The following is a 14,458-nucleotide window of genomic DNA, read 5'->3' as shown; positions in this document are numbered from 1 at the left end:
CTCTCCCAGGACCCTCTAGGGCAGTGATGGCGAACCTTGGCACTCCAGATGTTTTGGAACTTCATTTCCCATGATGCCCAACTACACTGCAGACTGCATAAGCATCATGGGTAATGTAGTTCCAAAACATCTGGGGTGCCAAGGTTTGCCATCACTGCTGAATAGCCTCACTCCAGGGAACTCTTGGCTTGACCTAAAAGGCTTTTTTGCCTCCCGCTATAGCCCTGTAACTTCATAATGGTCAGGATGTCCACAACTGGTTCTTCTGGGTACAGGTCTACTTCCCTGTGTCCTCCAGCCCTGTCCAGGGTCTCCACTTACTGGTTACATGTGCCTGATGGTGGGGTCTCTGGCTCCCATGAACCAACAGCACTAGTGCTCCTCCTAACCTGGCTTATATACGGGCACACTACTCTGGAACAGAGCCACCGAGTGGCAAACTAGCTAGCTGCACCTGCTAATGCATGCATCCCTTTGCAGGCAGTCCCATTCATGTCATTCAGAATGCAGTGGCTGCAGTGCTCCCAATTTAACCACTTAAGGACCAGAAGGTTTTACCCCCTTAATGACCAGGCCATTTTTTGCAATATGGCACTACGTTAGTTTAACTGACAATTGCATGGTCATGCGACGCTGAACCCAAATAAAATGTATGTCCTTTTTTTCTAAAAAGAAATAGAGCTTTCTTTTGGTGGTATTTGATCACCTCTGCGGTTTTCATTTTTTTGCACTATAAACAAAACAAGAGAGACAATTCTGGAAAAAAAAAAAAAAAAAACATTTTTTACTTTCTGCTAAAAAGAAAAATCAAATTTTTTCATCAATTTTGGTCAATACGTAGTCTCCTACATATTTTTGTTAAAAAAAAAATAAAAATCCCAATAAATGTATATTGATTGGTTATCGCGTCTACAAACTAGGGGAAAGAATTATGTCATTTTTATTTATTTATTTATTACTAGTAATGGCGGTGATCAGCGATTTTTAGCGGGACTATGACATTGCAGCGGACAGATCGGACACCTAACTGACACTTTTGAGGGGACCAGTGACATTACTACAGTAATCAGTGTTAAAATGATGCTCTGTTACTGTACTAATGACACTGGCAGGGAAGGGGTTAACATCAGGAGCGATCAAAGAGTTAAATGTGAGCCTAGGGGATGCTTTCTAACTGTGTGGGGGATTTACTCACTGGATGAACACAGAGACCTGTGTTCCTAAATAGAAGGAACACAGAATCCCTGTGTTCATCACTGACAGAACAGCGGTCTGCCTTGTTTACATCAGCAGGCCACCGCTCTGTCTCCATGGGGAGCGATCGCAGGTGCCTGGCAGACATCGTGTCCGTCGCACCCACTGATTGGCTCCCCCTCTAGCCAATTGGCATGTGTGCACATCTCCGGCAGCGCATGCGCGCCCCCACTATCTGCTACACAAAGCGATGCGCAGGTACATCGTTTCACGTAACAGATCCGACCTGCCTCCGTAAAACTACGGCCGCTGGTCGGCAAGTACTTAACATCCGTGCAGGTGAGGGTCCCTGTTTGCAAAGACAAACAAGGCCCTCGCACGGACGTGTGCTTCCATGTATTCTTTTCCTTTCATAGAAATCACAGCACTCCCCTGACAACCCCTTCATCTGCTTTTTTTCTTGAAGTAGCATGGCACCATCTTAGTTCAGAGATCACCACCTAATTTCTGGACTGAGATGCCAGCTTGGAGAGGATACAGTCAAGTATTTCCTGGTGCCTGTGCAGTCATTGGCTGTGTTCACAAATGTTAAAGTATCAGCAGCTGCTGCTGCCTCTAACCGTGTGAGTTACCACAGCATTACCACGTCACAGTCTAATCACCAGCGCAGAGGAGACTGGGGAAATGCTTCCTCCTCTGCAGTAGACTGATGACATCATGTCTGTCTAGGCAAAGTTGGCTGCAGCTCAAGGTCAGCTTTTTAAAGTGGTTGTAAAGGCTGAAGGATTTTAAAAAGCCTTCTTTGTGCTACTCCCCCCACAGCCCCCCTAATACCTGAGCCCCGTCTTGATCTAGCGATGTGCATGGGAACATCGGCTGTCCTGGGTCTCTCTCTCCTCATTGGCTTAGGCACTCTCAATCATAGCCAGTGAGCCAATGAGGAGAGAGCGGGGCCGCAGCTCTATGTATCTTATGGATGCATCAAGCAGGGCTCGGAAATGAGCACGAACCAGTGCCCCCATAGCAAGTAGCTTGCGATTGGAAGCTCTGTTCAATAGGGAGGAACCAGGAGTGCCAGTGGGGGACCTAAGAAGAAGAAGAAGATTAGGGCTGCTCTGTGCAAAACCATTACACAAAGCAGGTAAGTATAACCTGTTCAATATTTAAAAATAAAAACAACCTTTAACCTCTTTGCGCCAGGGGTAAGCAAATATCCTGCCTTTCGGTGGGTGGGCCTTGACATCTTGCGGAGGCATATTTGCGTACCAAAATGTAAACAAACCTTTGCCAAGAGTGCACGCCCTGCGTGCTCCTGCCACAGTTACTGGTGCCTAACAGAAAGCTTTCCGACCATGTGACGGCTGTGACAGCCAATCACGGCAGTCACATGATCATAAACCCCACCTGCCAGCATCAGAAACTCCTTAAAGGGCCGGGAAAATATAACTTTAATGATGAAAGGTGGATATTTTTTATCATCTGGTTCTGTTGCTGTGTGTTGTGACATGTCATGAATTCGAAATACAAACTTGTAAAGTTATAGCTTGTAAAGCATAATTGGCCCAATATTAAGCCATAGAACCGCAAAACAATTGCTGCAAGATATAAATACATTTTCAGTATTAAAGAAAGGCAAACAGAAAGCAGCTCGAGCGTGATTTGCTCCACTGGCGCTTTCAACTCTAAATCTCTCTGTAAATGTTTCCACTGAGCTTCGTTTACAGCGCTGGATTAAAACTTTGAACATATATGAAAATTTTAATCTTTGCGGGAATTGATGTTCTGGTCGCTGCTGATGTGCGTTTTAATGACTCATTTACGTTAGTGTGTATTAACAGTTGTTTGTAGAAGGATAACTTTTTATTGATATGTGACTCTTTGTTTTGGTTACATAGAAGAGGAAGAGGATGAGGAAATGGTGGAACTAAAAACAGATCACGATTCGGAATTTGACAATCAAGAAGAAAAGCAGGATTCAAAAGAAGGTAAACAGCTTTACATTGATTGCTTTCAATTACAGCATACACTAAATGGTGATTAGGAACATCAGATGGATTGAGTCTTTAACAATGACGGTGTTGTCTATTATTATTTTGGGTTACAGACTGCTTTCTCTTCAGTCTAGCGCAGTTGTACAGGCTCCTCTCCTGTACTGAAATTGAATGCTCTGTATTTACTGCACATTGTGAGCTTGCAGTGTGCATTAGAAGCCTCAGCAAGTCAGATAGAGCCCACCTCATTTCCTGTGTGGAGGACATCCAGCATCATCTAGCTTTTTTCTCCCCAGGCTTACCTCCCTGGCCTGCACCTTTTATTCATTGGATTTAGTTTTTTCAATCACGGAGGATCAGCACAACATGTAAACCTTATCTAAGGCGTTCTGCCTGTAAATGCAGTCTGCTTAGAAACGCCCACACTCCCAGATTTAGGCTGGGTTCACAATGATTCGAATTGGATGCGGATTTCTTCGCATCCAATTTGCATGACAAGAGAGTGTGACCGGCTCTCAATGGAGCCCATTCACACAATTCTGGGGCGGCCACAGTCTGCCAGTCTGCTTTGGAAAGGGATCCTGTGGATCTTTGGCTTCGTTTCGGGTGCAAATTCAGGCAGAAATTCGGACCTGATTCGCACCTGAATCAGTAAACAGGGACGCACCAGACCCCCTGCTGTGACCCGAGGCTGCATCAGTGTGAACCCAGCCTAAAGCAGTTCTCCAGTACCTTTAAAAAATAATCTAAAGTCAGCAGTTACAAATAGTGTAGCTAACGACTTTTAACATTTTAACAATAAAGGCCCGTACACACGTACCGATTGTCGGCCGTAAATATTCGGCCAACGTCCGATTGTCGGCTTGTTAGTATGATGCTTCCGACAACCGACTGTGACTTTTCGACCAAACAAAATCTGGTCTGCATGCTATAAAATTTTTGTTGGCCAACACCAGAACGGCCGATTGTTCGTCAGTCAGTACAGATTTTGGCCGACAAAAGCCAGATGAGCAAGACTGGGCATGCTCAGAGTAGAAAAAACACATGGAAAGTTAACCATCACATGACATCACTTCTGAAGTTGGTTGTTGTTGGCCGACAAAATTCGTGTGCAGTCTTGAGCACTTTTCAACCAACACGACAGCAATGGACAAAAGACGGCCGATCGCTCGGCCGACATTCGGTACGTGTATACGGGGCTTAAGACACTTACCTGTCCACCCAGGCCGGTTCTTCATCTTCAGGTCCCCAGAGCCGGCATTGAAGCTCCTCACTGACTATGTGAATGATACCTCAGTCTTCTGGGACCTGTGACGTGTCCTACAAGGTTGTGGGTGGGGAGAGGGTTAAATGTCTTGCAAAATTGCCTAGGCCGTTTCGGCAGAAGTGGGGGATCAAGAAGAGTAGGAGTGAAGCAGGAAGAAAAGCAGAAATTCCTCTTCTTACAGAAGATCTGCTTTAACATCCACCCATCAGGACACTATAATTTGCATCAGGGAGGCACTTGAGATGAGCACTGAAGTTGCCAAATTACAACGCCACCTTTGACCTCTAGTGCTACCCTTAGTGTCTTTCTTCCTCCTGCTCCACCACTCTTCTTCTGGCCCAGCATCAACCCATGTTCTGTGGGTCCAGGCTGTCATGGACATACCCTCTTGGGGAGTATCCTTGCACAGCTCAGACACACAAGCTAATAGTGCTGAGAATGCCATTCTAGGACTGTTCTGACATCAGGTAATTTGCTAAAGGATTTCTCTAAAAAAAAAGGTATGTACACAAAATTGAAAAACAAGAATTAACTGCAGAAGTGTTGTGTGTGTGTGTGTGGGGGGGGGGGGGGGATTTAGAGGACAATGCGGGGGGGCAGTTGGTATTTGGTCGGCTGCTTAATATGAAACTTTAATAATTTTATTTCAATTAAGTTTGATTCACACGAAAGCCCATCTCCGAGCAATGATTATTCCTCTCCCATCGTTTCCTTTTTAATAAATACCTTAAGGAGCTATTTTATGTACATATAAGTCCACTGTCATGTCTCCCGCTGGTTTGCTTTTGGGAGCTAGGAGTCGGAACCGGTCCATCCAGCGCTGTATAATGTGATTGCACTGCAGCTTGACATAGCACATTACTGCGTTTATCCTGTTTACCACGTGTGTGAATTTCTCAGATATTGAATTTGATTGAATCCCGTCATCAAGTATCTTCTATAAATTTATGGAGATCTCTGTTTAAGTTCCACCTAGAGAGCTGACCGAAGAAGAAAAACAGCAAGCAGTCCACTCAGAGGAATTTCTGATATTCTTTGATCGCACAATCCGCGTCATTGAGCGAGCTCTGGCCGAAGACTCAAATATTTTCTTTGACTACAGCGGGGGAGACCTGGAAGATAAAGAAGGGTGAGATTCATTCAACTTACATCTTCAACTTTTGATAAATTCAGTGTAGGTTATCTGGGCTTGTATAGGCTTTTATTTTGTTATTCCTTACTTTATATATATATATATATATACAGTATATGTATTTTTTTTTCTCAGGTGAAGATACTCCTTTTTCTGATTCACCCTTTGTCTACACCTCCCCACCTACCCAGCAAACACAAATCCTTGGTTCCACCCCCTTCTCGCGCACACACATGAACTTTAATGGCATCCCAGTCTTAGTCCGTAGGGTTCAATATTGAGTTGGCCCACCCTTTGCAGCTATAACAGCTTCAACTCTTCTGGGAAGGCTGTCCACAAGGTTTAGGAGTGTGTCTATGGGAATGTTTGACCATTCTTCCAGAAGCAAATTTGTAAGTTTAGGCACCGATATTGGACAAGAAGGTCTGGCTATCGGGTTGAGGTCAGGACGCTGTGCAGGCTAGTCAAGTTCATCCACCCCAAACTCGATCATCCATGTCTTGATGGACCTTGCTTTATGCACTGGTCCACATCATTTGGTGGAGGGGGATTATGGTGTGGGGTTGTTTTTCAGGGGTTGGGCTTGGCCCCTTAGTTCCACTGATTGTATTCTGACGCCTTAGGAGTTTCCTATAGTGTCCCATAAAAAAAAAAAAAACTCCTAAACCTTGTGGACAGCCTTCCTAGAAGAGTTGAAGCTGTTATAGCTGCAAAGGGTGGGCCAACTCAATATTGAACCCTACAGACTAAGACTGGGATGGCATTAAAGTTCATGTGTGTGGAAAGGCAGGCGTCCCAATACTATTGACAATATAGTGAATATTAAGTGACCACCCTTCATATTGATGTAACGTATATTAGTTGTTTGGATATCCCATATGTGTATACATTTTTCAGGTTTCACCTGCTTCTTTGGGACGTGAGTATCCCCAGTTACACGAAGTAATTTTTTTCACATTCATATCTAAATAGGTTGTATTTTGTAGACAAAATATACTATATAGTTGAATTTAAAAATATACAGAAAGCAGATATATGCAGTGGTGGGATTCAAAAATTTTAGTAACCAGTTCCGACTTTCCCAGCAGAATGACCAGCGTTCCCCCTTTCAATGCACAGTGACCAGCGTGCCCCCTTTCAATGCACAGTGACCAGCGTTCCCCCTTTCAATGCAGAGAGACCAGCGTGCCCCCTTTCAATGCACATTGACCAGCGTGCCCCCTTTCAATGCACAGTGACCAGCGTGCCCCCTTTCAATGCACAGTGACCAGCGTGCCCCCTTTCAATGCACAGTGACCAGTGTACATGCCCCCTTTAATGCACAGTGACCAGCGTGCCCCCCTTTCAATGCAGAGAGACCAGCGTGCCCCCCTTTCAATGCACAGTGACCACAGCATTGCCCCCAATCATTGCAGAGTGCCAGCCACAGCATTGCCCCCAATGATTGCAGAGTGCCAGCCACAGCATTGCCCCCAATGATTGCAGAGTGCCAGCCACAACATTGCCCCTAATGATTGCAGAGTGCCAGCCACAACATTGCCCCTAATGATTGCAAAGTGCCAGCCACAGCATTGCCCCCAATGATTGCAAAGTGCCAGCCACAGCATTGCCCCCAATGATTGCAGAGTGCCAGCCACAACATTGCCACTAATGATTGCAGAGTGCCAGCCACAGCATTGCCCCCAATGATTGCAAAGTGCCAGCCACAGCATTGCCCCCAATGATTGCAGAGTGCCAGCCACAGCATTGCCCCCAATGATTGCAGAGTGCCAGCCACAGCATTGCCCCCAATGATTGCAGAGTGCCAGCCACAACATTGCCCCCAATTGCAGAGTGCCAGCCACAGCATTGCCCTCAATTGCAGAGCGCCAGCCACAACATTGCCCCCAATTGCAGAGTGCCAGCCACAACATTGCCCCCAATTGCATAGCGCCAGCCACAACATTGCCCCCAATTGCAGAGTGCCAGCCACAACATTGCCCCCAATTGCAGAGCGCCAGCCACAACATTGCCCCCAATTGCAGAGTGCCAGCCACAACATTGCCCCCAATTGCAGAGTGCCAGCCACAACATTGCCCCCAATTGCAGAGTGCCAGCCACAACATTGCCCCCAATAGCACAGTGCCAGCCACAACATTGCCCCCAATTGCAGAGTGCCAGCCACAACATTGCCCCCAATTGCAGAGCGCCAGCCACAACATTGCCCCCAATTGCAGAGCGCCAGCCACAACATTGCCCCCAATTGCAGAGCGCCAGTTACAACATTGCCCCCAATTGCAGAGCGCCAGCCACAACATTGCCCCCAATTGCAGAGTGCCAGTGATCCCCCCCCCGCGAGACCCATGCACTTACCTCACGGACGGTCTCGCAGTCGGCTCCCCGCGTCTCCGAGTCCTCCCGCGGAGCCTCCTTCTCGTCCAACGGCACGGTGTTTGCCTTTCGGCCAATCAGGAAGCGGGAGGACCCGCTCCCTGATTGGCAGGGGGGAGGATCATGTGACAATAGCGAATTCTCATTCGCTATTGTCACAGAATGGGCGGGCCGTGGCGCCACGTCTGCCCGAGCGCGGGACATTCAATTGTCCTGCGCGTCCTCAGACGCGCAGAGGGATTCAGCCGGTTCTGCGAACTTGCAGAAAGTTAGCAACCGGTTCTATGGAACCGGTGCGAACCGGCTGAATCCCACCACTGGATATATGTAAAATAACTGAACATATTGACAATTCACTAGAAATTGTCACAATATACAATTGTATGCAATGCATCCGGAAAGTACTCACAGCACTTCACTTTTTCCACATTTAGTTATGTTACAGCCTTATTTTAAAATCAAATAAATTAATTATTTAACTCGCAATTCTACAAAAAATCCCCCATAATGACAACGTGAAAGAAGTTTGTTTGAAATCTTTGCAAATTTATTAAAAATAAAAAATGAAAAAATACCATGACATAAGTATCCCCAGCCTTTGCCATGACACTCAAAATTGAGCTCAGGTGCATCCTGTTTCCACTGATACAACTTGATTGGAGTCCACCTGCGGTAAATTCAGTTGATTGGACATGATTTGGAAAGGCACACACCTGACCTTCATAAGGTCCCACGGTTAGCAGTGCATGTCAGAGCGCAAACCAAGTCACGATGTCCAAGGAATTGTCTGTAGACCTCCGAGGCAGGATTGTATCGAGGCACAGATCTGGGAAAGAATAGGATTAAATATGGAGCTGCGCGTATCAAAGCAATATATTCATTAAAGATGTGCAGTGGATAAATGAGTGAAAAAACCTTGTGTAAATAGATGTGAAATCCCATTACAATCCCAAAGATATGATATTACTCTCACTTATAAAAAAATAAATATAAATAAAACAATTACTGAAAATATATGTGATTGCGACACAATGGTGGATAAACCATATTGCACTTAGGAATGATAAAAGGTGCCTAAATGAAGGTTCTTGTTAATATAAAGTCCATTCATGTGAATCGTGCCAAAAACAAACGTGAATATTTAGAAGCTGTGGTCAGTGAAGGAATAAATATGTGACTCCAGCACTGAATGATAGGAGAATGAATCAAACACTCTTCTGGGTGTGCTACACCCTTACCTTACTGCTGTAAGGTAACAGCATGTGATTGATCTCTGACAGTCCTGAAGTTAATCCAGGGTGGGGGCTGTGGTGTCCTGAGATCTCCAAATCAAGCAGAGTACAAACAGGAGAGACTCTTCTAGTGTAGTCGTTTTTCACAATTTGTTAAAATAAAAAAAGTAACTCACATTTAGATCGAAGGTAATCGGCAGGTTACATCCATGTAACGGTATCTGTGTATCTCAAGCCATCTGTCGGCCACATTTTTGGGTTCGCCTATCACGTGACGTCCCAACGCGTATCGTCGCGGTCATCATATCCTTGGGATTGTATGCACCAATTTTCACATCTATTTACACAAGGTTTTTTCACTCATTTATCCACTGCATATCTTTGATGAATATATTGCTTTGATAAGCGCAGCTCCATATTTAATCCTTTTTTTTTTAGCTTTGGTAAGGCTGAATAGGCAGCTGCAGCTATCCTTTATCTCTTTTATCATCTTCACCTGATAGCCCAAGGGTGCTATTTATATCTACAGATCTGGGAAAGGGTACAGAAAAATGTCTGCAGCATTGACGGTCCTAATGAGCACAGTGGCCTTCATCACTTGTTAATGGAAGAAGTTTGGAACCACCAGGACCCCTCCTAGAGCGGGCCGCCCAGGCCAAACTGAATGATCGGGGAAGAAGGGCCTTAGGAAGGTGACCAAGAACCCAATGGTCCCTCTGACAGAGCTCCAGCGTTTCTCTGTTGAGAGAAGAGAACCTTCCGGAAGAACAACCATCTCTGCAGCACTCCACCAATCAGGCCTTTATGGAGTGGCCGGAAGGAAGTCACTTCTCAGGAAAAGGCACATGACAGCCCATCTGGAGTTTGCCAAAAGACTCTCAGACCATGTGAAACATAATTCTCTGGTCTGATGAAACAAAGATTTAACTCTTTGGCCTGAATGGCAAGTGTCATGTCTGGAGGAAACCAGACACCGCTCATCACCTGGCCAATACCATCCCTAAAGTGAAGCATAGTGGTGGCAACATCATGGTGTGGGGATTTTGTTCAGTGGTAGGAACTGGGAGACTAGTCAGGATCAAGGGAAAGATGAATGCAGCAATGTACAGAGACATCCTTGATGAAAGCCTGCTTCAGAGCACTCTGGACCTCAGACTGGGGTTAAGGTTCATCAGTCAACAGGACAATGGCCCTAAGCACACAGCCAAGATAACAAAGTAGTGGCTACGGGACAACTCTGAATGCTCTTGAGTGGCCCAGCCAAAGCCCAGACTTGAATCCAATTGAACATCTCCGAACAAATCTGAAAATGGCTGTGCAAAGAAGAATGGGGATAAACTGCCCAAATATAGGTGTGCCAAGCTTGTAGCATCATACTCAAAAAGACTTGAAGCTGTAATTTGTGCCAAAGGTGCTTCAACAAATTATTGAGCAAAGGAAAGGCTGTGATTACTTATGTACATGAGATTTTTTTTGTTTTTTATTTTTAATAAATTTGCAAATATTTCAAACAAACTTCTTTCACATTGTCATTATGGAGTATTGTTTGTAGAATTTTGAGGAAAATAATGAATTTAATCCATTTAAGAATAAGGCTGTATCATAACAAAATATGGAAAAAGTGAAGCGCTGTAAATTCTTTCTGGATGCACTGTAGATATATCAATGTGTGTGTGAACTCACATTTATCATCCCCACACTTAACATCCCCATGGAAAGCAAGCAATCAGCCAGGTACTGCTAGGCGGGTGAACTGCAAGAGACAAATATGACAGCATAGCGATGATGGTGTCTAGAGGAGCCCATATGGCATTAATAAACTGAAGGTAAGTACCTGGGATGGGTGTATGATGACCAGCAGACATCACAAGGCATCTTCTCCTTTACCATGGCAGATGAAAGCTGATGCTTTCCATCTCTCCCCTGTCCTATTTCAGCATCTCAAGGCGTTCTTCCCTCTACCCATGCTGGAGAAAACTGACATCTTATAATTTGAGATCAGTTGTTTGTTTGTGCAACTTTTTGGTGCATCCATCTTTGATGCAAACCAATTGTATGTGGCTTTGGCATAATCATACATTTGGTGTTATGGCATTGGTTTTCTTTAGTTTTAGAGTTATGGGATTATGCTGATTTTAAGCAAAAGGTTTAAAGGGGCCCTGTCACTTCAACTGAATAAAGCTAAAAGTACCAGACCCGGAAACCATTCCTTAACTATGTAGAAGGAAATGGAAAAAATGAGGTTTAACACACACCACTAATTCCATTCTGGACTGGGAAAGGGAGGGGAAAAGGTAGGAAAAATAGGAAGAAAAAAAGAAAAGAGAGAAAAAGAAGGAGAAGGGAAAAGGGGAATAAGGGGAATGTGAAGAAATGGAACGGACAACCTACAGCGATGTGGTAGTACAAAAAATGAACTATCTTTATTTAAATATAAACCTCATAAAAAACAGGAATAAGCTGGACACAACAAAAGTGAGTTCCTCCAGCATGTGCAATGATGTAATTGGTGCAAACTCGGCTCAATGTGTTTCTTCTCAACAGACAACTCACTCAACAGACCACTCTCTCAAAGAAAACGAATGCAGTCATCACATCTAAAAATGTACAAAATAATTAATGTTTTCTTTTGGGTTTAATACTGCTTTAAGTAACAAGTATTTGTTGTGCTAGTTTAGTTTGTTTATCAGCTATAAAATAGGAATTGGACTCTTCTGTCCAGCCATCATCAGTTCTGTGGAGCAATTGGAGTCTTCTAAAAAAATAAACCTGCACAACTGCTTCCTTGCCAACAAACATCCAGTAACTACATAAGGCCGAAAATATATAAAGGATAAAATACTGAATCAAACTGCGCTAACCTAAAAAAATGATATCTCAGTGGTGAAGAAAGTGGAATAGCTGCTGCTAGCACTCCAACCGACACTGATGGTAACCAAATGATATATATATATATATATATATATATATATATATATATATATAGTGCAGCGCTAAATTTGTGAATAAATGTGCACAAATGAATGTAAAACACATATATTAATGATCAATCAAAAAAATTTGTCCAAAAAAACATGAAAAAATAAGTCCAATAAATCCACAAGGAAAAAATTGTGACTTGAAAGGATAAGTCCCACAAAAAAAAAATGATGACTTGAAAAGGTGATAAGTCCCACACCAAAAGAATACAGATATGTTCACCAGATGGTATGGACCCAAAATACTGTACAGCAAATGGGGTCATACAGGCTGAATGTACAGGTATCCTCGGTACAGAATGATGGGAACCTCTGCAGCGTCTCTGGATCACAGGTGTAGGTAGATGTCCTCAAACCGCTCCACACGGAAATGCCTGGGAATCCCCACTCCTGGTGACTGGTCCTGCCTCTCAACTCCGATCCGATGGCTTGCATTCTGATAACGGCTCCACTCAGTCCAACTCCTACCCCGAGGCGCCGCCTCCCGTACAGAACAGCGCGCACGGCAAGGGGTGGGGTCGGAGCGTCAGTGGAGCTCAAGGCCCCGCCTGCTCTTTCCTTGTAACGCGGTGCGCTGCCGATGCCTGGGCAGCCCTGACCCCGCTCTCAGTAAAATCCACCGGCTACCCACTCAAACTTAGCTCGTGACCAGTTTGGGAACTCCTGGTCTAACCAGTTAAAGTGGTAGTAATCTCTGTAATATATAAAGCTTCATAAGGAAGGATGTGCTTGTAGACATTTAGAGCCAAATTCACTATAGCACCTAGTCGGCAAATAGGTGAACAAATGCTCACAAGTGACTAAAATCCATAGAAAACTACTAAATCTAGCCAGAAACGGTATTCACTATAGCACATGGTAAATAAATAGTCACAAAATTAAATTCATTATAAATATGGGTCACATAAATAAGTGACCGTCTAAATCAGTAGTTGTGCTAGAATCAGGGGAATTGCACATGGAAATAATGTTTAGAGCTTAATCTCATAGATTAAATGGTTCCTAAACATGCGGTATATTGTTTGGAGGTGATCTGCTTTTACATTTCTTGAAATATTTTTCTGAAAGCCGAAATATGCTTGAAAGTTTGAGAAGAGATAGCTTCCCCCCGTTTTTAGAACTCTGTACTGACACAACTGAGCATGCCCAGACTAGAAAACCAGTCACAAACCTATTCTCATTTCATTTTAGCCCCGTGCTATAGTGAATTCCAAAATGTGTGAATGCCGAACAAGCGTGAATTTGTGAGAGCAAACTATGTACTATTTATATATAAATACAAATGTCAGCCATTGATTCTCATTGTATAACTGTTACTTCCACAAAAACATACATTTTAATTTTGAGATGAACTCTTTAATTCTTGCTGGGTTTTTATGTTTCTTCTTATTCCTTTTTTTTTTTTAAACAATTAGGCTCTATTCATACCCGAGCGTATCGTTTTCAGGTGTTTTATTGGGCGTTTTTTCAGGCGTTTTTTGCAGGTGTGTGGAGGCAGGCATTGATATCTGACCAAAAACGCTTTTAATCTGCCAAAAAAAGAAGCTCATGTACTTTTTTGAGCTTCAGGTGTTTTGCTTCAGGCGACAAAATGCATATATGTGAACAGGGGCCATTGAAATGAATGGGATTTTGCTTGTTGGGTGTTTTGAGACTTCAGAGCTGAGCGTTTTACGAGCTGAAAAATGCTCAGGTGTGAACACGGCCTTATAGTAATGTGTAATGTTTTCTGGTTTTTGGAACATATATTATTTTCTCTCTCTCTCTCCATAGATAGATGGATAGATAGATAGATGCATTTTCTGCAGTGTATATACTGCCATGTGCATTGTGTATGCCCAGGGACTTTGCCATTTGTGAAATATCTTTTGTTACACTGGGCATGCTCAGCCACTAATTGAGCCATATCTTTGGTTAAACTGAGCATGCTCGAGACTTAGCTGTTTGACATCTGATAGGTAAATGATAGATAATGCACTTGTTGCTCTCCATCTCACGTAAATCTAAACCAAAACTCCCACAGCTGTCTTCACAAACCACACACAATACCATTGCCAATGCAAATTTAAAATGAGCAACTATTTTGTGTTTTGTTTAGTATTTCTAAATGATCATCATTTTCACCACAAAAATGTAATATGTGTGTGACGTACTCACCGTCACTGGGAGTGAAAGACAGATACTTAATGGACACTGAGAATAGGGTTTGGATTGCTTCAAATGCATTCTGTGTTTACACTTTTGATAATGTGTATTGAACTTCAATGTCAGAGACAGGCTTTCCCTATTGTCTG

General features: G+C 43.7%; 1 protein-coding gene across 2 annotated transcripts in view; it reads left to right on the top strand.

Annotated features, from left to right (window-relative positions):
• DYNC1I1 (dynein cytoplasmic 1 intermediate chain 1) overlaps positions 1 to 14,458 on the top strand; it is a 684,705-nt gene that overhangs the window by 308,518 nt on the left and 361,729 nt on the right. For both annotated transcript variants that reach the window (XM_082258382.1, XM_082258383.1), the window contains 2 exons: positions 3,090 to 3,179; positions 5,419 to 5,581. In XM_082258382.1, the coding sequence (XP_082114508.1) occupies positions 3,090 to 3,179; positions 5,419 to 5,581 (253 nt within the window). The remainder of the gene's footprint in view (positions 1 to 3,089; positions 3,180 to 5,418; positions 5,582 to 14,458) is intronic.

Source organism: Pelophylax lessonae (assembly GCF_965119305.1).
Source record: "Pelophylax lessonae genome assembly, chromosome: 5".
Taxonomy (NCBI): domain Eukaryota; kingdom Metazoa; phylum Chordata; class Amphibia; order Anura; family Ranidae; genus Pelophylax; species Pelophylax lessonae.
The sequence above is the reverse complement of the archived record's forward strand: the minus strand, read 5'-3'. Positions and strand labels throughout refer to the sequence as shown.